The sequence below is a fragment of the Anas acuta genome, chromosome 7 (genome assembly GCF_963932015.1).
Source record: "Anas acuta chromosome 7, bAnaAcu1.1, whole genome shotgun sequence".
In the NCBI taxonomy this organism is placed as follows: domain Eukaryota; kingdom Metazoa; phylum Chordata; class Aves; order Anseriformes; family Anatidae; genus Anas; species Anas acuta.
In genome coordinates this window covers 22,743,553-22,769,228 of record NC_088985.1, presented here as the reverse complement: position 1 = coordinate 22,769,228, position 25,676 = coordinate 22,743,553, and the positions used below count along the sequence as shown (strand labels likewise).

General features: G+C 36.9%; 2 protein-coding genes across 9 annotated transcripts in view; one reads left to right on the top strand and one right to left on the bottom strand.

Annotated features, from left to right (window-relative positions):
• The window catches only part of BLNK (B cell linker), a 94,988-nt gene that overhangs the window by 11,025 nt on the left and 58,287 nt on the right, over positions 1-25,676 (top strand). The window contains exon 3 of the mRNA XM_068688156.1: positions 17,795-17,841. Within this exon, the coding sequence (XP_068544257.1) occupies positions 17,795-17,841 (47 nt within the window). The remainder of the gene's footprint in view (positions 1-17,794; positions 17,842-25,676) is intronic.
• DNTT (DNA nucleotidylexotransferase) overlaps positions 1-25,676 on the bottom strand; it is a 180,036-nt gene that overhangs the window by 145,881 nt on the left and 8,479 nt on the right. For 2 of the 8 annotated variants that reach the window (XM_068688143.1, XM_068688148.1), the window contains exon 1: positions 25,097-25,335. The exons of 2 other annotated variants lie outside the window; for them this stretch is intronic. The gene's annotated coding sequence lies outside the window, so the exon portion shown is untranslated. Of the gene's footprint in view, positions 1-9,450; positions 9,603-9,672; positions 9,861-25,096; positions 25,336-25,676 lie in introns of those variants that run through there. 4 more of the 8 variants (XM_068688150.1, XM_068688145.1, XM_068688149.1 and 1 more) reach the window with 4 other exon arrangements.

Sequence of the window (25,676 nt, the reverse complement as noted above, 5' to 3'; positions counted from 1 at the left end):
AACATACCATAGAATGGAGTCAAATGTAAAAAAAAAAAAAAAAAAAAAAAAAAAAAGAAGCAAAGTGACCTTAAAGCGATCTTAAAACCACATCTAAAAGGAAGACATTTTACAGCCTAGTGCATCTGCTGGCATCCTGTTAAGCAGTAATGTACAAGGGCAATACTTATTCATCTTCTTTCAACAAAGCACTAAGCATCTGTAAACTAAAAGCAAAAAATACAAATCTATCTTTATTCTTCAAAAATGAAAGCAAAAGAATGATGTAGATAGGTTACAGAATGTAGATATAATTTCTGAGATCTATGACACTGAAGTTCAGCAACACTATCTCCGACATACAAACACAAGTTACTTTAGCTATCCATTTATTAACTTAAAAATACATTAAGTTAATATTAGTAAACACTCAAAAGAAAATATCAGTCTAAGGCCCAGAGACAACAAACATAATTATCACCAGATTACATGAGTACTAGATTAGAAACTGAGACTTTATCCAATCATTTACTTTCCTGCTAAGCTTTTCCAAATATTTCAAAAGCAATTGAATAAAACCATCTAAAGCTATGAATTAGCAATGCAATCCTATAGTAAAAAACCCTGAGCCAGTACATTGAAGGACTGCTCCCTTAGTTTTTTCTGTGACACAAGCACATTTCTATTCATATTCCAAATACTGCTGCCAGGAGTGATTTGAGCATAAATTTGTTTGTTTTATGCAGTAGCTGAGAATGATGGGAAGTGCTTGTCTGCTTTCCAGTCTTTATGATCTGGCACACAATAATCCAATCAAATTTTAAATGTCAAATTATTCATAATTGCATTAAATATGGATTAAAGGAATATATTTTGATGCAGAAGTCTTTGTTCTTAAAGTTTCCTGATAATTTTAAACATTATTAAAAATATCATTCAAGTTTTGTGGATAAGAAGTTAGAGAAAATTTTAAGCTATTTTGTCATAGTTTCCAACACTGATTTTATAAGCCCTGAGCTTAAAAACAGAAGAACTCCAGTCTCAATTTTTCCAGTTTTGACCTTCCTCCTCTTTCTTCTTTATACAAATATCCCAGTTATATAAATGAACCCCTTCAGAGACCATCTTAGGAAATTGTCGTTAGAAAAAAATTGTGACTTGAAGAATCTTCATCTTGAGTGCTTTTGTACTCCCTCCTTCCTGAAAACTTGGAGTTTTTACAATGCATGCAAGCTGGGACTTTATAACACTAGTGTCTGAAATCATTAGTCATTTTAAAAAATCTAGCCAGAAACTATAATCACTCTCCCATTGTTAAATACCAGCTGCTAAGCATTTCAGAAATCTTCTGCTACAGTCCCTTAAAATGTCACAATTTAGTTCCTCCTCTACTTTCCTATTAACAGTTTCCTGTACAAGTCTATAAATTCTTAATCCCCTACTCTTTATTTTATTCTTGAAGAAGCAGATGAACGTGGGAACCCAATACTTCAATGACAAGTTCTTTTTATCTTTATTATCTGTACAAGTTTCTGATCTTGAAAAAAATATCGGTAGGTAAATGTACAATGTAAGTTACATAAAGATTAATTAATGAATTAATTAGATTAGATTTTCAGTGAGCAAATTCCACAGAAAGTCAGCGAATTAAGTCAAGCAGAAAAGACAACAGGTCTTCTCTCAATATATACTTTTGTTATTAACTGTACTTAAGCACAACATTATACAGATTTTTCATTACATATTGATGCTGCATTTTTAGCAATGCACGATTACTGAACTAGGCAGTTATATCTAGTTTTGTGCCCGTTTACATGAACATCACTCAGGACACAGCATTTCGAAAGCATTGGCTGATTGTGGCTCACAGAAACACCTGAGGAAGTTGCACTTTGTGCTTCTCTACTATGAAGACATATGAAGTACTCAGAATTTCCCAAAGATATAGATTTAGGTAAGACCAGTTATAGGATAGGTACTCAAGGCTTCTGGCAGAGAGTGGTAGAAAATAAAGCTCAGGAATAAAGGTCTTGCAGGAAAACTTGGCATTTAAAAGTTAAAAAACAGGTTTTTACAGAATGAGAAAAACCTGAACTAACTTGCAATAGCATTTCCTTTGGTAAATATTGTTTCCTATCAAACCAAAATGAGTGAAAGATAATAGAATTTAAAAAACCACTATTGCTCATACAGTGCATCCACAGTAGCTAGGTGTAAAAGCCATTTTTATCAACAATACAACCTATTCTGGTTCTGTGAAAGGGTGTGTTACATCAAAAACTGCAGAAGCAAGAGAACTGAAAGCAAGATGAAAATAAGCCTGTAGGTCACCGAGGTGTCCACAGGAAGGAAAAGCCTAAGCCCAATTGATTTTGCTGCTCTTATATCTGTATGAAATCTCCCATATGTCTTTAATACAGTTATGAAAACTGTAAAGAGCTTACGTTAATTTTTTGGTCCAAATACTTTTGATAAAAAAATCCCCAAGAAAGCGTTAATAAATTGGAAAATTTACTTTTTCAATGTAATTTTGGAATGGCTCGAGAGCTCTCCTAGTTTTACTAATACTTCATTAAAAATAAAAAAATAAAAAAAAAAATTGAATATCTAGTAATCGTGCGATGAAGAACAGCAGTGAGAACATTAGGTTATGCACATATGGGTTTTGCTGACCAGACTAAACTCATAACTCTGTGGTTCTTTAGCAGCATAAAAGTGAGAAGAAATTGAGCAACAGTCAAAGTAGAAGCAACCAGGAGATCCCTAGGCACTTGCACTGATTTAGCTTTAACTCTTTTGTTGGAATGGGGGACCACAGTGTGCTTAGCCCAGAAGAAACTAGTGGAAGAAAATGTTCCTGGAAAAATACTTTCTTCTGTAATAAAGACTAAAACCAGCATGCAAAGGCCCCAAATATTGTCACGCTACTTGCGCTGATGGGGGATACTCATGCCGAAGTGAGGTAAAGAATTTCCAAAAAGATACATTTTGAGCTCCTATTCCTCCTGAATGACAGCAGAACTAAGATGATCTGCTATATCCTTGAAGATCTGGCTATAAGGATCTAAAGAGGAATAAATAAATAAATTAATTAAAAGGCAACTTTAATTTCCCAAAAGATACAAGAGCAGAGCAAAGTATATTTTAGTTGAAATACTTGCCAAATCTGTCTGGATACTGTCTGCTGCTACAAATTTACTAATGCAAAGTGAGACAAAACTAAAGACAAAAGTAGTTATTCCCAACTAGACATTCATGTGGTTGTGACAGGAGAAGGATTATGCCAGCACCATTCTGATGGTAACTTTCTCACAGATACGCTTGTAGTCTGGGAGCGAGATGTATCCCTTAATAATCTGAGCACATTGCGTTAATGCTGACTGTGTTTTTATGGCTGAATTAAAGGACCTAACACAGCTAAAATGAAAAACTAAAAAGTCTCAATGCAAATTTATAGAAACAAGAAACAGACAAAGACCAAGCTGCCAAGTTCTCCCTTATTAAAATGAAGCCATCCTGTTTTCTTTTACACGATGCCCTCTGCTCTGAATAACTATGATGTTAGGAAGAAGAAAAAAATACTGTAAATATAAAGTATGTCTGTGGAATTTGCTCACTGAACATCTAATCTAATTTAGTAAATATAGTAACCAATATGTTTTGATATAATAATGTCTTTAAAATCATCAGGAAGAGATGTCTTGCACAGCCTGTCACTTACCAAAATACTATTACAAACAACAGAAGCTTGAAGCTATTCCTAGAATGGCTCAGCGGACACGTTAAAATATTTATCAGTCTTTCCATATCTAACAGCTCACAGAATTTGCTAACATCAAATAAACACACTAATATAATTGCAAAGGCCTTTCACTAGTGTCTTTTCCCTGTGCCAATTCTATGCGTAAGCACAGACTTTAGTATTAGGGAACCTGGCCTGAAGTTCTGTTTGCATTGTTGAAAAACCATATCACATGCTTGTGCTCAGAAAGATGCACTGGAAAGAATTAGAATTCCCTCAGTACCCACAAAACTGATGCTTAGAGGAATAAGAATTTCAATCATTTCATTTATTTTAGGCCTCTGGAATACTGAAGAGTAAAATCTATGCAAAATTCATATTATTTTGGCAAATGCAGAAACACAGTATTTGAATTCGTACTAAAAAAAAAACATATGCAGAAAATTCTAACTGAAGGTATTTTAAACTGTTAGTAAGTATCCATGAAGCTTGCTGCAGAATGCTTTTGTTTCTGTGCTTTTCTTCCTATTTTCTTCACAGTTCCTGTGTGGTTGGGCTTTCTGGCTTATCAGTGCAACTATTTTTCCCCTTGAATACAATCTACATTTTTAAAAGGTGTCATTCATTGTCCGTGGCCATTGCAACATAGCTCTTGTAAAGTGTAAGATTGATAGCTGTTAAAAGTACTCAGAGCCTCATAAAAGCCCTGGATTTATTTCTCATGGCATGGCCATGATAAAAGAATAGGTACTTGACTTTCCATTACACTTACTTAAAAGTCTTGGTATAGTAAACATCAGCATAATATAAACAGCGAATGTGCTTAACCACCTGAATGTATGAGAGGATAGCAATAAATAAGTATACTGATAGTTGTTTGGTTTTTTTTTTGGTTTGTTTGTTTTGCTTTTTTAATATTTATTAGATTACAAATGCATATTTGATATTTTTAGCAGAAAACTTATTTCACTCCCTCAGTACTGCACAAGGAATATTGTTGACATTTGTCCCAAACACTTAGTATCCTATGAAGGGGGAAAAAGCAACACTTGATTTGTGCATTACATTGTCTGACTAGTATATAAAAAGCAGATTAGAGAAGTATCTACACGTGTCAGCATTATATTGTGCGTGGAGGAGACTATTCACTACTTTTCAAAATAAATAAATAAAAATCAAAAACCCAGCCACTTACTTCAAACCCAGCCACTTACTTCAATGCTTTTGACTCAGGTGGTACACAGAGCATTTGAAAAGCATCTGTGGAAACAGCATTGAATTTCAAAGAGGCAATAGGAAGAAAAGCAAATAAAATCTTGAACATATCATCCCCAAAACCTTGGGTCATACTTGATGGCAGCACATACACTTCCCCAGCTGAAAGTCCTATACCAACAAACTTTGTCTTCTTTAAACCTGTGCCATGCATTATTTATGGTGTTATCACTTCTTCCTTTTCCCTGTCCAGTCAGGTATTCTTGAACCTTAGAGTGTAGTGTTACATTTACTGTTGGGTCTTGAAAGGTTTTTGTGACTACACTCATGAATAAATTCAGGAACACAGGAAACTGAGAACCTCAGCAATTAGGTCATTGAATGCTTTCAACGTTTTCCTATAGTCTTCATCATAATCCAAAGCACCACAGTGATTCCAGATGGGAAAGATTTGGGCAGCACAGATAAAATGGATATGATCTGGCATTTACAGACAATAGCTGGATTTCAACAACTTAGTGTGGAATAGGCCAAGAATTTCTTAAATATGATTTTGCCTTTGTTGAGCTTCAATCTGAAGTAGCCCATGTTCACATAATATTGCATATGAATTTTAATCAGCTAAAGCTGAATAGAGACACTTTAGTCAAGCTCAGTGGTGTCCAAATCCACAGACACTCCTCTTGAGTGCAATCATTAATCAGGTAGTCAGCAACTACCCCAACACTCATCATCCAAACATGCACACCTGAATGTGATCACATACACAAGGGAGATGTTTTTATCCAATAGTGTTTTTTCTTCTTGTGGACCTTTGAAAAGGGCTGGTTTCACACTGATATGAGAGTGAAGTTTTTAATACAGTGGTGGATTAACTTCTGTATATGCACGATTTGTCAATATTTGATATTTACTTAGTAGACTCATATCAAGACTTAGATTTGTGTTCTTTTCCTATTTTAAACATGTATGTGCCCAGTCATTAGGCTGACTGCTATATAATAAATGATCACTTTCCATTATTGACTCTCAAGTTTCATAAATCCATCAGATCATTTAGAACACAGCATATGGTTTTTATATGAGAGCTCCATCTTTATCCAATTTCTAGTTTGCTTTTGCGTGTAAGCAATAGTACATGACAGTCACTCTGCAGTATGAATTGGCCTTAAACTGCTTAAAATTTTTAATTGGCACACAAGCAAGAATGCAAATACTCACTGCAAGATAAATTTCTGTATTAGTCAACAGTAGGGGGGGTGAGAAAGGGAGAGAATAGTCAACCAACTGTGACTTTCTTACAAAGCAATTACTCCTACACACAAGCAAGCTTGTATTGGTAGACTAATTTAAAATGAACATACAACTAGTCTCTTTTGTCCTAACATAAATATCATCACTAGTTTTCAGATACTATCTGAATGACAGAATATAATTATAGAACTTGTTGCAAATCCATGTATTGTATTCCTGGAATGAGCTTATTTTTGAAGCCATGTGAATCTTCAGAAACCACGAGGATGTGAAAGGACATTTGCACGTACAGCTTTGACCTCTTTTCTTGCTCTTTGCCAATTTATGCATCTCAGCTGTTTTGTCTTTTTAACATTCCAAAACTTGCAGTGGCTTTCAAAGCTCAACTTTTCTCAAAGAAAACATGCTTATTTTCCCTTCCACTCCCACATCATACTCTGTACAAGCTTGATAATACATTTAAAGGTACACTGCTCCAAACGGTCAGATGGTGCCTGACTGAAACTTGAACATTAATGTTTCATGAAGTGAAACCCTATCCAACTTCTCTATATACAAGTGTTTCCTACAATTATTTGATCTTGATTATCAACAGCCTGTTGGGTCATTGCCTTGATAACAATTTTTACATGTTTTACATTAATGTCTTAGCACTTTCACTGCAAGAAATGTAGCTGGTAAATACTATCTTATTGGCTAGCTGACCGAATTACAAATTTTAAAATGTTGGTAGAAATAGTTTTTTTTTTTTCCTTCTTTAAAAGAGATTCGTGTATGTTTATATACAGTGGAACAGTAATTTCAATGACTTTAGTCATTATTTTTATAATCCACTTTTCATCACCTTGTCCACAATAACTACTACTAAGTCTGCTTCATGCTCATTTCCAGACAGTATCTAATATTATAAAATTAATGCATAACATACTAAGAGTAGAATTACATAGTTTGAATACTTAAAATCTTTGAGAAATTCAGATGTGGATATGGCCTTCACGGACTGACATCAAACAAAGAGAAAAAAACAATATTTACATTTTTGAAGATTCATAGTGTTGAGAGGGAAGAGGATGAGGCATATATTGGCTGCCTCATTACATATTACATGTTACATATGTAAACATAGGTTAATATCACATTACTCATCTTTAGCTTTACCACCTCTCAAGAGGTGGCTCTCACCAGTTGGAGCTACCCCGTCCATAACCCACTAAGCAGTAGCACTCAGCACAGTATTGCAAAGAAGGACAGGGAAGCTGCTCCATGCTGGCCATGTGCTCCAACAGCCACCCACCCCACCTTAGAGGTCTTCATCCACACTCCCTATGCTACACACCAACACAGATGAGGTTCACACTTTGACTGAAGACAGCTACTGACAGACACCTATGCGTTACTTTTTCCAGTGGCAGAAATAGCTTTTTCTGTCTGAGCCAATGCCACAGGCTAATGCCAAGTAGTATTGACAGCTGGTCTCTTCAACACAGACTAGTCATAAAGGCTGAGTTCCTCTAGCAGCCTAGGTCTAGTACATAAGTTTTACATACTAGGAACAGATCTTCAATATACTGAAGTCTTGATAATACTGTTGCTTACCTACATTACCACTATAGAATACAGCATTCCTTCCTTCTCATACTTGCAATGAACTGCCAGGACCTTAAAGTCTACCTTTTCAGTTATTTCATCTGCTATTGAAATGCAGCAACCAAGGACTTGCTGATGGACTCTGTGATTTCCCACTTTAGCAATTCTGGTTTCTGTGGCTGAGGCAACACGACTGAAGCAAATTAAATGTCCTTTTTCAAGATACCTACAGATATACATAAACATATTTTTTTGTGACTGTATGAATTAAAGACTATCTATACCAGATCTCTGTAGCCACTGTGATTATTTAAATGAAGCCAAACACATACAGTCACTGTTCAGATTCTGATTCAGCAAGGACATTTATTCTTATCATTAAGATTAAAAAATACTAGCTCTCGAAGAAACTTGATGTGCTTACAATTATGCACATGATCTTTCTTAATCTTTCAAGACTACTCTCATTCATAGGTTTTGCTTTCAAGGTTGCTGCTGCCATTTTGAGATCGCTGATCTCTTCTGCAGTAGCATCTGGTCTGAGGTGAGATGATTCGCACACTTTCTGTACAGTCATTTTAGGCTCAGCTATTTCCCAGCACTTCTTGTTATAACTATTATTTCTGTCCAGATGCAAGGAAGTGCAAGGCAGCTGATTTTGCAGACAGTGTCAGCAGGGAGCACTTCTGCACAGTTCCCAGGCCCTTGGCCAGCAGGGGCAAGCTAAAGGCCCAAAGCCCCCTACTTTCTGAGATTTTCTGGGTTGATCCCATGGCCTCCAATAGCCCCAGAGACCTGTAAAGTCTCTGTAGTCGGTTATTTGTCCTGTATAGCAGCATTTAAGTAGGATTATGACTTAACTTTCCCTAGTAACAAGGTTCCTTGCCAGTCTCACCTATCAGTGACCAGAGAATTGATCTTTGCTGTGGTATTTCCTGTTGTCATTTTCAGACTCCCTCATGAGAGCATGATGGAAACTCTTAGTACTTTGAAAAGAGAAAGAACTCATTTTTCAACAGAATGCACAGAGCATCTTCCACTGAGACAGCCTCTGCCATCATGTCAAAACAATATCCCTTCAAGTCAATATTCAAATATTGCGAATGCCACCAAAACCATTTTAGCTTTTCTTCCTCAGTAAGCAAATTAGATTAATTGAAGGCACAGTTTCATACCTAGTTAAAGGGGCAGTGCTTCTCCATCCACCTTTCCTGTATGTTCCCCCCCACACACACCTTTACTAACAGTGGCTCTCACTTGGCTGCAATGGAGGCTTTATCCAGATGTCTAATCTGGATAAATCAAGTGTGCGTGTGTTTGTTTTTTTTTCCCTGAAGAACAACTTTTTTTTTTGTAGGGTTACTTTATGTCACCATATAACTGCTAATGACAGCACAGAAGGAATAGAGGAAGCATAGTGCCCGGAGAAGTTCCGCAGGAGGTTTTATAGTAACCAAAGACCCAGCCTCAGCATCCAATTTTACAGAAACTCAGATAAAAATGCCAGCTGCCAGGGGTGAGCCTTCCCACTATCATTTCTTCTTTTCCCCTCACCTCTCTTCCTAGGCAGAAGCTTTCAAGGGAATTCCCTTGGTTAAATTGCAGCAGGTTCAAGTCACAAAAGGGTCAGAGAAGCACCAGAGTCAGCGCAGGATGGGAGACTTACAACATACCTCCAAGCCAGAAGCTGAGGGAGAAAGGAGCGAGCAGAAACAGGTCTTCTGGCAGCCACAAACCACTAGGATGTTCAGCTACCTCACAGGGCTTCCTTCTCCCTGCTTGGCAGCCGCTTATTAATATTAGGGAATGAGCACCAAAAGGGCTCCACACTAGCTGTGTTTTATCAAACACCTCCCCCAGAGTCAAATATGAGGTAATTATAAAACAAAACACACCTCTCCTTATCCAGGGGAGAGAGACTCCATCAGAGGCAAGGATGTTCCCAGAAGAACTACCACAGTCTCACTTCAGCAGGAGTTTGGTAGACCAACCATGACAGAAAAGTTTGCTCACTTAAGGAAATATCAGGTAGCAAAAGCAGAATGTTTAAGCAGGAAAAGATAACGCAGAAGGAAACAGTACTTAACCACTTGGCCAAGGTAGAGCCTTGTTTTCACAACAGCCACAGTTGTGCAAAAGGACATCACTTGACTCAAATCACATGTGTGCAGTTAGTGAAATGGGACTCAGGCAGCTGCCGGCAGCAGCTGGCTTCAGATGTGGTTTAGCCCTGTTCAAGAGCAAGATTATTAAAAGTGTAAATCCTTTAAAATATAACTACTAAACTGGGTCCAAAACTAGTCAACAGCTTAGTGTATTCCCATCTTGCATGGAGTCATGGTCAGTTCCTAAAGTGCCAGTTCTGCTTCCAGCAGAACCCTACTCTGAGAACATTTCTATACTGCATCCTGCTTCTTGGAGATCTTGGGTCACTGGCATTTTGTCTCCAGACTACAAACATTTTCCAGCCCATTAATTCTTAGAGTTGGCCAAAAAATTGAACTTCCACCATTTCAATATTTCCCTTTGTTATGAATCAAAATGAGTAGTTGAAGATCTCCCATAAAGGTAAAAATAAAATTCTTTGGAACCACTGAAGCAGTAGCATTGACCAGCTTCATTTGAGATTTTCACCTTATATTAAAAACATGAAAATAAACTGTTTCAACTCTAGCATTTTTTTCTACATTCTTAATCATTGATAAAGTGATGGGAGTCCTGCAAAACAATCTGTTTTAATTGATGCAGTATTTTTAAAGATAAATGGTTCTGCTAGAAGACTTTCAGCTGGCTCTTCCAAATTCTCTTTTTATATATACACAAAATCAGACTTCCTAATCTTGCAGTCCACATCATCAGCAGGCTCTGGTGGGTTTTGCTGAGGCTGAAATTCTAGTGGTCATAAGAGTTTATGTGGGGACTTGTTTCCTTTTTCAAAGGCTAGAACCCAGTTTAGTTTGCTTAAGCATTTAGCAATGTATTAATATAGAGAAATGGGAAGTGGTTTTATTTTCTGTATTCCAGTAAGTGTCTTTTCAATAAGGACATGCAAATACAGAGCTAAGCCCACAGAGTATCACTGTTAGTGAGGAAGACAGTATAATTTGTTTTTATTTTTGTTAAAGAACTTTGGAATCCTCTCATCTCTCTCAGGTCAGCGTAACACTAATGAGGACACCTATGTATTAGGAAAAACAACAAACTCCAGTCTCACACACTAAAAAGATTTATGTTGCAGATCAAGTTTTATCTGTCTCAAACCAAGGCTATATTTGCAGCCAGCTTTCAGGGAGGGGAGTATTCATTCAGCATGTGAGCCTGGCTATGACACGTTCAAGAAAGTCTTGGATAGCCAAGCGTGAGTTAGCACATCCTGGGGTATAGAATGGTATGGAAACCCCTATGTTATAAGCAAATAAATTGTACAAACAACCACTCATAGCATATAAGAGAACAAAGGATCTATTAGTTTAATCTTTCACTGGAGCTCTTTCAAAGTAAAAATGTTTAACCTTAAATGTATACATTTTAGGTACTCTTGCAAAAGTTATTTCTCTCAAAGTAATCTACATGTATACCACACAGACTCACAGAGGCGTTATTGCAAAATGTAGAGGTGGCTGCTATGAAATCTTAGAAATATCATGAATATCAACAACTCTGGTGCTGCTAGCATGACCTATCCTTATATTTTCACTGCACTGGAAGAGTGTCAGTGTCCAAGCAGTAGGGAGAAGCTCAGAGAGTGCAGACAAAGCCAGTGCAACTCTGCACACAGCAACTGGCCTCTATCACACACAGACCTAAAAGGTCAGAAGTGTATCAACACTGTTAAGCACCTGTGCTGGATTATCCATGTCAGGATAGATAAGAGCACATCACTCAGCTCTGGCCAGTGTGATTTAACTAATCTTACCCTTACAGAGCAGTTCTGTGACCAACAGGACTGCTGATCATCTCTGCTTTCACATTAAAGCAGTAGGCTTCCCTCTCTGAAATGACAGCAGCTTTTTTTTTTATACCACTTCTATAACTGTGACTTTAGTTTCATTGCAGAATATCAACATTTGTGTTCAACAAATGTGATGCACTGTGTTTTGAAAGTAATAGAGATGAAATGATGGAGGTAGCATATATAGCTCAGTGCAGTTTCAAATGAACCATGGTATGTTTCACTAGAATTATGCTACCAATATTTTTAACCTCCAAGCTATTTATAAATGCCATTAAGAACTGGGAATAGTGCAAAATACAGATTTACAGCCAAAAGTTTTTGCTATTTTAAGAATTCTTGCTACAAACCCCCAATCCTGGAAAAATAAACCACAATTCTTTTTTCTTATTTTTGCCCTTTTCTAATTATGCTTCCACTGAAGCACATTTCCTTTCCTTCTTCCTTCAGATATGTGTCCATTTTTACCTAGATTTCTCTTCCTGATCACTTTCATTTCATTTGGGAGACAGACTAGAATCATGCTTTTAGATTTTTCTGTGTTCAGTTTAGAATCCTTCCCCTGATATAGAGGTGGCACCCCACACACAATTTAAAGTACTTAATATTTCATCTTTTGCATAAATTTGTTATTTTTTCTGTTTATTAGTCATTTATCCATTATATATATACATACACATTAGCACTAGAGGGAAAGCTAAGTTAAAACTTCATTGGCATAGGTATCATACAGAGTTTTAGCAAGAGTTTTTCTTCAGAGACACTAAAATCTGAATGCAGAGCTAGACAAAATACAGAAGAAGATATAAAATAACAACTGAGTAACATTATGAATGAGAAATGAAGTTATCAACTATGGCTCAGAAAAACACTTAAGCACAGACTTCAGCAAGTGATAACACTTCCTTCATCTTCACTGGGAATGACCAAAGCACATTCCCTTATGCTTTCTTTATTCAGATAGCTTACATCTTGCTTCAGTTCGTGTGAGGCCTGAGTCTTTGGCATGAAGTCCTGATTCAACCCTCAGAGAAGCTTACACTTTTCAGTAATGCCACAGCTCCAAAGCCTGAATTCTCTATTCATAAGAAGTCTCAAATTGGTAACTGCCAAACAGTCTCCTTCAGCAACACTAGATTATTTAAGTCTCCTCCTCAGTGTTTGTGTGTGTGTGTGTGTGCGTGTGTCTGTTTGTTTTGGATGCATGTATTTTAATTCTAACATCCCTTCCAGACCTTTCCTCTCATAAGGAAACCGTTTATCAGGATGACAATGCTTCTTTAGCAGTAGTCTCTACAATCAAGAAGATGAACAGACACCACCATCTTACTTCACATAAGCAAGATATTACTAGAAGGCACCAGATTTCATTCAAAAGCTTCCATAACACCAACAATTAGCATGTGAAGTAGGCTAGAGGAGTACATACTGAAATTACCGTTTCCTGAAACATAGCTACAACATGTTAATCTGCTTTGCAAACTGGTGTTGCTATAAAGCTCCTTTGCACACGAGGTGCTTTTGCTGCCACTAGATGTCAGTTTTACACACTTCAAAGTGTATACTTTTCTAATAGTCTTTCTACTATAGTCACAATGGAAACGTTTCTTAACTATGCCATTCTTTCTGGACAGAGATTAAGTATTCCACACCTTATGTACTGTATGGGGACTGTTAGACCGGATGATCTTGGAGGTCTTTTCCAACCTTAATGATTCTATGACTCTATGATTTTCTCTTCTGCTCTTTTCCCTGCATTTCAGTTTTCCTCAATCTAACAAAAGGAAAAAGACCCAAAATATTTCCACTATACATTTGTCCAATTTGCTCTGAGACAGACTGACAGTCAGATTGTGTTTCTAGAGATCTTATTCCATCAGGACATTTTTACTAAGAAATGTAGGGTATCCTCTGGCCACTTATAGATCTTCTATGTCAGTTAATAGGGGATATCATTAGCCTGCCTTATTAAAATTCTACAACATTTCAGCTTTTGGCTTGCATTGACTGCCTGAATGCAGATCATTTATATTTGTACTCCAAATTTCTGTCTCTCGTAAGTGAAAAAAAAAAAATGTAGCTGTTCAACAGCCTCCTAACGATGGCTTCTTGCAGTCTTCTTGTTCTACTCAACAAATTCTATGAGCAAGTCTTAACATAAAGAAGTTCATCATACTGAATACAAAGCCTTTATAAAATATTATGCATTTATTTTGCCATAACAGCATGAAATAGCTTTGTAGCAAATAAATCTGAGCCTTTACTCACAACCCTTCCCACCCACTCCTCTCCCGCAGTCAAGAAAATTAGGAGGAGATCATTATACCATATCATGTTCCAATCGATGGATGTGTATAAATACAAACACACAAAGAAATTATCCCATTTCATAGCAAAGTTCTCCAAACCGATCTGTGCTCAGAACTATCAATGTTACAGAACGTAACTCACTTATGGGAAGGTAATGACAAGACTGTCACCTTACATACAGCTTTACTGCCCAGATTATTGACAGCTTATCTAGCAACACAGTATGGGTTTTGGTTTTGTTCTTTTCATAAAGTCAATGGAATCCTCTCATTCTAATTCACACCAAAAATTCAGACTCCTACTGATCCTTCAGGGCTCTCCTGGATTGTTCAAGACTTTCTTTGAAACTGCAGCTGTAATTATATTATGCAGGTGCTTACCTACATCCTACATGAAGGGGCTGAAAAGTAAAGAAGGGGAAAGAGATGCGCTGTGAACTTCAAAATACAGCTAGAAAGACTGTATCATGCAGTCATCTACATCAACAACCTGCTTCAAAAAGATCTGCATCTCCTAGCACAATCTCGGCTGGGAACTGTGAAAGCATGGCAAAAATCCTCCAAAGCAGTAGCAGAAGCCAAATCACGTTAGGTCCTGTGACTCGACAGCCACGTTTGTGGCTGAAGCCGTTAGGGAACAGAAGGTATTACTATTTCCACCAACTAGAGGGAGCACATGCACCTTAGTCTGTTCTATGCTTGGGCCGGAAAAGCTCCCAAATGCTACCCAGTGTGTTACAAAGTTTCACCACGTCTGAAACCCACATTTGCTTTACCTTCTAACCACATTTACTCTGCTTCCTCAAACAAAGCTCCATTTGCATGTTGTCTGTCCCTTCCTTATCCACCTATCAGTTATCATTCCCTACACATCCCCAGTCTGCAAAGCACAGTCCCACCCAGCCATATGCACACAGGCTGGCCATTTGTGACACACATGCACAGAACTAGAGCACCACAGACACGTCAGGCTGCTCTGCATACATTGCAGAGTACACATGCGCAAGTCCACTTAAACTTTCCCAGTCAAAAATGCATAAGACCTCCTTACAGCTCGGCAGTTCTGTATCGTACAGAAGCTTTGCCTCTCTGATTTTGATGCAAGGCTTCTGCTTCCTCACTTTCTATGTTGGCAAGCAGCTACAACAGCATACGCTCAAATCCAAGACATGCCTCTGCAAGTAAAGGAGTGAGAGACACACCTCAGACATTTGCACCATAGCAGCATTTCTCTGTTTCCACGATACTATCTGCTGAACAAAGCTGGTTGGCTTGATTTGCAAGCTGAGAGTTTTGGTTACTGTTAGCTACTGAGCTAAGTAAGCTACTAAGAAAGTTGATGTCTGATGAATAAAGGAACCAACAGAAAACAAAAAATTAATAACTGGTTTGAGAAGAACATAGTTGTATGTGCTTTCTAAACTGCACTCCAACATGAAACTATTTTTTATTTTTTTATTGTCCCTTTATTTCCTTATTGTCTATTCTGCAATTCAAATCCCTCCAGGAAAGTAACTACTTTAACTTCTTCTTTATCACATGTATTAATTTGCAATATACCCTATTCATGCTCATATGTATACATATGCTCTAACAATGTATATCACCAGCAAGAACAGGAGCAATGAACAGTTAAAGACTAGAAAAATTAGTTTCCTTCTTCCAGAAACTACCATGTAATTTCATGAATGTTGAGTATGCAAGATATTTTTGTACTCTTTCCTAAGACCAAAATTTTGTGGCTAAAATGCAGTAGCACTTCCCAGTTACAATCAGTGGTATAATTTTCTGTTATAAATAAGTATTGAACTTACTAAATAAAAAGACAACTTTCAGCTGGACTCATAGATGCCAGTTTCCTCAAACTGGAAGGAAGTTCATAATTTAATACCCTTATTGAAAGTTGTCACCAGGAAAAAAAAAAAAAAAGAAAAAAAAAATTGAATTGAACTAAAACTCTCTGTATAAAACATTCACCAGCAAAGGAAAGTTCAGGTCTATAGTTTCATCACCCACCAAACTCAATTATCAGTTAAAAAGTTCTTGGTCTGCCTATTCACAGAGCTCATACCCATGCAGGAAGCACTACCTACAGCAGAGCACTGCTTAAGAAGCAGATTCCATTGAACACTGTCTTTGAAGGCCAAAAAGAATTGCACAAGCTGTCTTTTGATTACCTAGCATCTTAATATACACAAGTGAAAGCTTAAATATTTTATTTTGTGAAGAAAAGTAAGTGTACAATAATTAATCCTTACAATAACAAAAATATAATTTCCTCCTCTCATTTAGAAGGTGAAAAAATATGTGCAGAAATTGACTTAATATTGCTAGTCATTGATTTGCAGAGGCAATTTGATGACTCATTCTCAGCTGATGACATCTAAATGTGCCCAGGTTGGTCTGTATGTCAATCAGTCAGCTCAGTATAGCTTTAAATTTCCTCAGGAATGTGGTGATTTCTAGATCAGCTAGATCATCTGCTAATTACCATACATACTACATGTAGATATGCAGCTGTTTTTTGTTATGGTATAATTACAGCCTAAGTATTCAATGCAGGGGATTCTCTAGTGTCTGAAATGGTGTATTTTCACAACAAATATAACAAAGAACTCAAAATGCAGAGATTTTACTGAATTTAAATACAGACTGAGGAAATGTGTTTTTATTGGAACCTACATGTTCTCTTGATCTCCTTGTCTAACACAGTTGTCAGTGTCTTGCTTTACATGCTCAATACAAACTCATCTATCATGTTGATGTGATGGTGAGGGAAAAGTCAAAAGAGTTTGGAATGGAACTGATGGCTGGAGATTATCCAGAAAAACAGAGCTGAGCTAACATCAATCAATGTACAATGAATTCAGTATAACTGAAGTCACTGCAAAGAATCATTTTAAGGGATTCACATTCTCTGTAGCTGCTCCTACAGAGTCTCAGGAAACAACATCATCAAAAACTGATTTCCTCTTCCTGACACAAAGTATAGTAGGAGGGTTATAATTCCATCTATTTAAAAGGATGTATTTACAGTTGAAATCTATGTCAAGAAAGACAACATCTTAGCATTAGCACAATGTTTCTGGACTGAAACCACGCAATTATACTTTTGGTCTGGCTAGACTAGATTAAAAGCCCAACATGAGCTCAGCTGCAGGCCAAACTGTTTCCTGTATCTGAGTTAGTTTGCTCAGCGCTAAAATGGGTCTCTATGCAGCACTGTATGTGACACACAAAAAATGCTTCTATTTTTCATCCCCAGTGTTTCATGAGTTGAGGACTCATGCAGAAGCCTAGCACAAGAGCAGACCAAAAGGTGGGTGACTTCATAGTCTCCCAACCATTGTTAAAAGTAATCTTCCAGCCAGCAACCGCTGTGCTAATCTGCTGATCTCAGTAACAGCCCCAAAAGAAACTCTGTAGTGGAGCTGGAAAGAGACTATATAAAGTGGCTTGCTTATCACTTTTTGAATGATTCATTAACCAGCATAATTTAATCTGCCACATGCCTGGTTAAATTCCAGTTTAACAATACAGTGTGTGCTACCTGTTTTCCAGAAACGTTACAAGGAGTGAGTAATAAAAAGTTAAACATTAACCAAGATAAGACAATCATGTAACTACAAAACTGAAAACTATTTTTAGGTCTTTGCTCAGTTCACTTTTAAAAGTGTCATGTAATTCACCTCATGGAGTGATCTCAATTAATTATAACTTTATTTAAAATACAAAATGTGTTTTTTCTCTTTTCAGAATTTATCGGATTATGAGCTGAGCCGATTCAAAATAATGCATCAGCCGTAAGTTTCTCATTCTTATCTGTTTCCCCATGAAATAGCTAATGTTCTGTTGTACTCTGACAATTTCTCTGCTAATAAATAAGCAAAAATGTGGACTGAAACTTGTTCATGTGAAGGACTTTGATTGATTGGGCTGGAACTTGCTCAGGATAAAGATGCTGGAAAAGAACTGTAGTTCGAATCAGCTGAAAAGAAAGTCTTTTTGACAGCAGCTGCAGGGTGATGGTCCTCCCAAAACAGAGACAACCTTAATGTTAGGAAGTACAAGTTCAACTATTTCTGGAATACAGAAGCTCTTCTCTTGTACATAGTATGGAGTAAAATTTTCAGAATTGGCTCATCTACTGCCAAGATGACAATTTAACTGATCAGATTGACAGAGCACTTGGAAGTCTGCATGTAAATGTTATATTTAAAGCTCTGAAGATCTTTATATACACAGATAATGCATCTTTGTCTATAAATTTACTGACATATTTATAGACAAAGTTTCATGTCAATACTTGTCATTTTAATAAAATACTAGGTAAGCAAATACAGGTATAACAGATAAGAAATGCAATCATAAAATTTTTGAAAAATTGAATCCATTTAGGATAGCCTTAATGTTCAAGTACATTATTTCTCTTGTATTGCTGCACAGGAAACAATATTTGGGAGTTTCCTATATAAGCCAAACAAACTGGGAAGCATTTGATTTAATATGGAGTGAGTTGCTCTATTTCACCTAATGGCTGTTATTATTCCACATAGCAACATTTTCCTTGCTGAGAAAACATTAAATCTATTTATATAACAAGAATTGCTTTCCAAATCCCACTCTATTGGTAAGAATCTAGAGGAACTTGGAGGCTTTTTACCCATTAAAATCATATTCCTATTGATAAGAATTTGACGAGAGTATAAGTTAATATTCTGGGTTTGTTTTAATAATTAACTAGAGGGATAAGGAAAGTGTGAGAGGAGTTTCTGGTGAGGTAATTGAGCCTAACAGGACATCATTTTGATAGGAAAGGTAGAGAACTTGCATATAAAATCAACCAAGGATGCGACCTATGTTTCTGTGATATACATGACTTCTACTATATTGGGGCCCACAGGAATCTACTGAACCGAGACTAAGAGCTGAGCTTGTACTGATGTGGGCTTTCAGGCTTTGACTTCTGAAAATGTAAATGGGAATAACAAGGGTGTTTTGTAATAACAATTCTGCTGTCAAATCAACAAAAGGCCAGAACAGATCCAGTCCAAAGTAACAAAGTAATAAACTCCTGAAATGCATAGAGTGGATGTCAGGTCCCTAGCACTGTAAGATCTGTTGCTGTTACATCTTACTAACTGCTATCACAAAAATCACCAGTTTCTAGCATGCAAACCGTTTGTGTGTTTTATCTTGAGAAGATCTGCATTGATCTACCTGAGCCAGATCAACAGGTCTGTTCGAATCTGTATGTACTGCAGGTACTCCACAACAGACCAGATCACTAAGGACAGATAAACAAGAAAACAGCAATTGCCAGACAAGTCAAGACCAAAATCCTATGTTTCCTCCTGGCATAACCAGAGCTTCAGGTCTCTGCCTGGTATAAAACTTTCTTCCTGGGGCTTCATTACACAGAAGCTGGTTCTTCTGAAGTGCCCTCCCCTTTCCTATCCTAGTTCTCACTAGTGTAACACTTGATATTCTCTTCTTAAAATGTTCTTGATGTTCTTCTTAAGAACTTGATGTTTTTCATAAGAAAGATTTTGAATTGAGAAGACTATAAATATTTTGCAAACTAAGACATGCAATTATTCTGCGTTCTGCTAGGAGAGCCCACAGCTGTACCAGGAACAATGTGCATCCATACACAGATATAATTCTCTGACTCCTGCACTGAATATCTCCAGTAATTCAATGAAAGTCTCTTTTACCTCTAGTCAGTATTATACTTATTTTCCAGGGGGAAGAGATGACAGAGGGAAAAAAAAAATATATATATATATATATGTATATATATATATATATACACAGTGTATATCAGTGTATATCAGTGATACAGTGATATACATCCGTAATTTGAACATACCTTGAAGAAACAACATAATTATAGCTCAGTGACTTCATTGTAGATAGTCCAAGACTTATTGTATGAGATGTTTATGAACAAGTTGTTTCACAACACTCTCAGCTTACTCAAATTTCACTTTCCCAGAGCCCATGAAATTAAAAGGCATCTTTTACAGCTGATGTGATTAGAAATACATCTTAAACCAAGCTCAAAATGAATTTTGCTCAGTTGAAAACTGTTTTGAACACTTTCCCAAAACCAGGATGAAATCTTTCATCACAAAATCAGCTCTCTCTAACACGTGTCAGTTTGTGAGGTAAATGAGAAATCTTCACCAGCAAATAAAATATATCAAGATGGTGTCTTGATGATGTTAAGACTTGAGTTTATCATTTGTACATATTGACATGCAGTTCTGGAAGGTCTTGGGTGAACTGTGGATAAGGAACACATAATTATAAGCTTTGTTTAATTATTGTGTGGGCAACATTTGAATTCCTTTTCTTGAAACAAACATCTACCAATTATCAATGCTGTCAAAAAATGTTATTTGTTTCTTTTACCAGGAATTTATAGTATATGCAGAAAAAAAAAAATCGCTGTTCAAGAATCAAGTTAATGTCATATAGTTAAGACTGATTTCTAGATTACTTTCTAACATCTATTTTTCATTTGTTCATAATTTTTTAATGAGATAACTCCACACTGAAATATTTCATCCTTGCCTTCCAAGACAAGGAAATCTCTTTTTTTTGACACATGTGAATAAACTCTGAATTGTAAGAGACATTACATATCAAGAAAGTACCTTGTAACTCTGAGATGATCCTCCTGAAATGTATGCACTTGCATAATTCAAACTGCAAAGACAAGAAACATTGCACTTTGACTTCATTTTCATCTTCCCTCCTATGCCTGCCTTCTTTTATTTATTCATTAAGGAAGACAAACAACCTAGTGTGGTAAAATCACTTTTCAGATTCTTTTTACAGCTATCAATCTTTAAATTCCATGAACAACTTACTCACCCTTGCTCCAGGCCAATGCACCAGCTACAAAAGCCTTGCTCCCCTCCTAACTCATTTGTAGGTGGCTCAAGAGAGAGTTCGCAAGGCAAAATCTTTAGCAGTAAGGGTGCCTAATAATAACGAAATCTGGATCTGATAGATGTGTTTTGAGACCTTGCTTTGCCACAGATTTCCTAAGAACAACCAAGAAAATTATTATAGCATTCCCTGCTTCCTTTCCCACCTGCAGAAATAATTGTATTTCCCTATCTCACAGGGGTGCTATAAAAGGAAAGCATCAAGAGTTGTGATGTTCTTACTTAAAATAGTAGAAAAAGTTGTAAAACTGTATGGCAGGTGAAAGCCACAAATCGCTTTCCAAGGCCCCATTCACAAGCAGTGATGCCACAGGGCCAGGAGAGATGCATGCACTGAGGACAGCAGATTTTGTGGAGATAACAGCTCAAAGCAGTACCCAATATTACCATTGCTGCAGCTGCCAGGCTGGCAGGCCATGAAAGGTGACAATAGTCCAAAGGGCAAAGAGGCCTCTGCTGGCAGCACTAATTTGGATCTGCTCATGACAGAGATTTACACATCTTTGTTCCACTGTCTAGTCAGACACTTGAGAGCATTTTTAACCTGTTCTCCATGCTTCTAGCTAGAGCCATTGTTTCAAATGCTGGCATGTAAAATGTATTTTCCTCTGGTACGATTTTACTTCTCTTTAAAAACACAAGAAAATTGGAGGTACAAACTTCAAGGCAATAGTTAAGCTTGAGAATAAAACAAAAGGAAAGTCAGGAAATAAAATAATAGGCTTCTAACAGGATGCAATGTGAAACTAGAAACGACATGTCAAGAATTTTCTAATCCTCTTTTTGGGGGGAATTGGGGGTTAATGATATTATAATTAAATGTAGTCCAAGTTAATAAAAGTAGGGTGTGCAACATCACACTTTCAGTTTCACTTTCAAATATTTGGATTTTTTGCACCTTTGTTTTTATTTCTATGGATTACTTTGCCTAACCAAAGATTTTAATATTAAAAGACTGATACTGTTAAAATCCATGAGATTTCTGTCAGAACTGGGTTTTCCCTAAAACAGAGAGCTTTTACTGTCTCTTTAGATGAGATAAGCAGTACAAAAATCATGTGGCCTTCTACATTTGGACTTTCCCCACCCCAGAGAAAGCTTCAAGATGAAAAAACATTGGTGGTAGTTGACTTCTGCCCCAATATTTAGTAGTCATAAAAGGTTTGACCCTCTCCTTGGGATATACCATCGTGGATTTTTAATTACTCTTTTGCCTTTAAATACTAGCGCTGACTCAGGTTGAATGTTTTATGTTTAAATAGGTAGATTTAGTTCCTTGTTATACATAGTTCTTGGTGTAGCTTAAATGCCACGTTAAAGATCTCCAGTTATTCCCAGACTGAAAAAGGCCAGGGCTGCAAATACAGAAAATACCTCTTCACCAAAAAAAAAAAAAAAAAATGGTATCTAAAAGAGACCAAAAAAGATTTCCAGTACCTAACCACTCTAGTGTCACAGAAACTATATACACTCAGGAAAAATAAATAAATAAATAAATAAATAAATAATAATATATAAATATATATAGTATGTGGACATACATATATGAATTTGACATTAAACCACATTTTTATCAATTATTTAGAAAAAGACTAAATACTGCATGTTTGATAAAGTCTACTCAGGCATCAAATATTTACAGAAGTAGAAAGTATTACACTCCTCCTGCAGCAGAAAGGGGGCAACAGACACTTGCGTTACAGCAGGTTCTCTTCCATCCTGCCATGAGCAACCAAGACTTTTGCATGACACCAGTTCTCTGAGAAGGAAGAAAGATCCCCTCACAGCAGGTTGTGTACCAAGGTCTTCTAGAAAGGTCACTTCTGCTCTTGTAACTAGACTTTTCACCATGCTGTCTTGTATCCAAAGCCAGACAAAACTGTTATTCTGAAATAATTTTTGAAGAGTTTCACCAAAAATTAACAGTGAAAGAATGGGAATATTAATATCATAACATTGAAAGGTTTGTGGAACCATCATAGGCAGCATGGATTTGAACCTGAGACCACAGTCTAACCATAGCACCTTCCCAATCTCATCTGCCCAGGTAGTGTCAAGAGAAGTACCTAATCAGGATAACACAGACAGACAAATTCCAGTCCCGTGAATCTATAACTGGGCATTTTTCTTAGCACCAAGGGAACCCAATCCAATCTTCCAGACAAGTTTTACCATATTTTCCATTTCCTTTACCATGATTTTCCACTACCCTTTTTCTAGAGCCTGCTCAGCACACCTTCTAAATTAGAAAATTTTAGAGTCAGTAAACTTTGGCCAAACACCCTTCATGGTGACTTACCATGTTGTACAGTCGTCTATGGAATGATGTTTCTGAAAGGGTTACAATAGCGTTATAAAAGTATTTCTTTAATGTTGGAAATACTATGCTGATTTTTAGGGATGTTAAGCAAGCTAAATCACAGACTTTTTGATAAATATGTCACAGATTATTGCTAAATAAAACTAGATGTCTATTAATCCTCTTTGAAGACCAAGAGTGGGTCAACCTCTGAAGAAAAATGCATAAGTTGGTTCAGCTGTAGAGGATCCCAGCTCTGTGGCAGTCAGCTCAACCTCACTAAACTGTAGTGAAAGTAGAAACGTTTATCTTCATTAGTACTCTCAACCAGCCTGTATAGCCATAAGGTATCAGTGACAGAACAACTCAAAGTGGGTATCAGAAAACAAGAAACAAGTGAGAGGTCACCTTTTCAAAACAGAGACCCAAACAAGCTTCTTATGTTTGTATACAGAGCCAGAAGCAGAACCAGGAGCAGAAGCTGGTGCCTGACTCACAAACCGGTTCTTCAATATTGTCATGTGTCTGGACAGGATCTTTTTCTTCCCCCCGTCAGTTGATTTGCTTTGATTCATTTTGATTTTTTTTTTTTTTTGAGTTGATTTTCTCTATTACAAGGCTGTACTCAGACCACAGAGAACAGGTTGTTGTAGTTTCGATTCACTGGTCTTTCTTCCCTTTTAGAAAATCATATTTGGTAGTCAGAAAGTGCTGCACCTGGGACTCAAAATTCAGAAGAAAATAACTTCTGTCTCATTCAAGCAATGAAGTGTGAAGAACTATTAATTTATAATCTTATTTTAACAGAATTCCACATGTGCCCCAGCTCAAATGCTGTGCAGAAAACAGAACAGATGTCCTGGCTCATTTTGCTCCAAGTATCTAAACAGAGTCCTCTCATTTTTTGAAAGAAATACAACATTTAATACACAGTGTGTTATCAACACGTATGCTTGCTGCAGGAGAGACATTTCATTCGTCTTGCTTTAGACTAGCCTATGCAAAAAACAAGTGAAAATATAGCCTTTTTCTGCTTTTGTATAAACATGCAGAGCTTAATTCACCAGTTTTTATGTTTGTGCTTGATGGCAGGACATGCACTATATCTAAGATAATGAAGGAATACACTAAACCCCTTCATTCAGACTTTTATGAATTCAGAAATGAAAAGAGGACAGGTTGAAAGCTGAGATACAATGCTAAGCTATGAAAACTGCACTATGGTAAAATGGAGTCAGCTAGACAAGCAGAGAAGAAATGTTACAAGATGAGCTGCAAGGAGAAGTTAGGGACAGGAGGGCCTATTGCAGCTGCAAGTCAGACAGTTGGTGCCTGTAACCAGTCACTTGAAACAGCTTCAGGAAGGTCAGTTCAGCACAGCTGGCCTGGCAGAAGCTGAAGTGCGATTGGTAGCAGTGCCACAGCAGCCCTTTACGCAACATAAATTCAAGACCTGAAACCCAACAGCCTGCACAGCTACAGGTGGCAACTCATAGAATTCAATTTGCCCCCCAAAAAATATATATATAAATATATATATATATATATATATATTAATATATAATATTTATAATATATATATATTATAAATATATGTATTATATATATATTATATATTATATATCTATATTATAATAAATATATTATAATATATAATATTTATAATATATATAAATATATATATATTTATATTTGCCCCAAATAAACTTAGAAATCATGTAAATATATACATCTTTACTAGCACCTTCCTCTTAAACTCAATTTCCAACAGCAACATCAAGGTAGGGAATAAAAACTTACCATAGAAACAGAATGGACACTGGCATGATGGTCCTCATGCACATCTACATGGTGGATGGTGTTAACACCCCTCTAGCACTTGATTCATAGCATCAAAGAGCCTCTGTGAGTAGATCACCTGTAGCCACCTAAATACAGACAGCACCATACTGCACATATTTAAAGTGCAGATTTTAGAAAGAAAAGTCAGATTCAGATTCCCAGACCACCTCCAAGCTGTTTTTCTCTAACTTTCTGTTTTTCAGAGCATCTGTACGCTTGCATAGTCCAGCATAGGAGCCAGCATAAAGCAGAGAAGCTGCTTGGCTGCCAAAGCAGGAAAGCAGCATCGCTGGACACTGCACGTGACCCGAAGTGCCTTGTCTGTGTCTTGTTTCAGAGATTGCTCAGTTGTTACCAGCCCTGGCACCGTGCTCCACCACACGGTGTAAACACACCTTGACATTATGCTCTTAATGCTTGTTTACAATTCTTAGAAGTAAAATTCAGATATGCTGTGATTTCTTGAAGAGGTGGTCTGTTAAGGCCAGACTACAGCCAGTCTCTATACAGTAGTACAACCTTCTCTGCAGCATGTTAC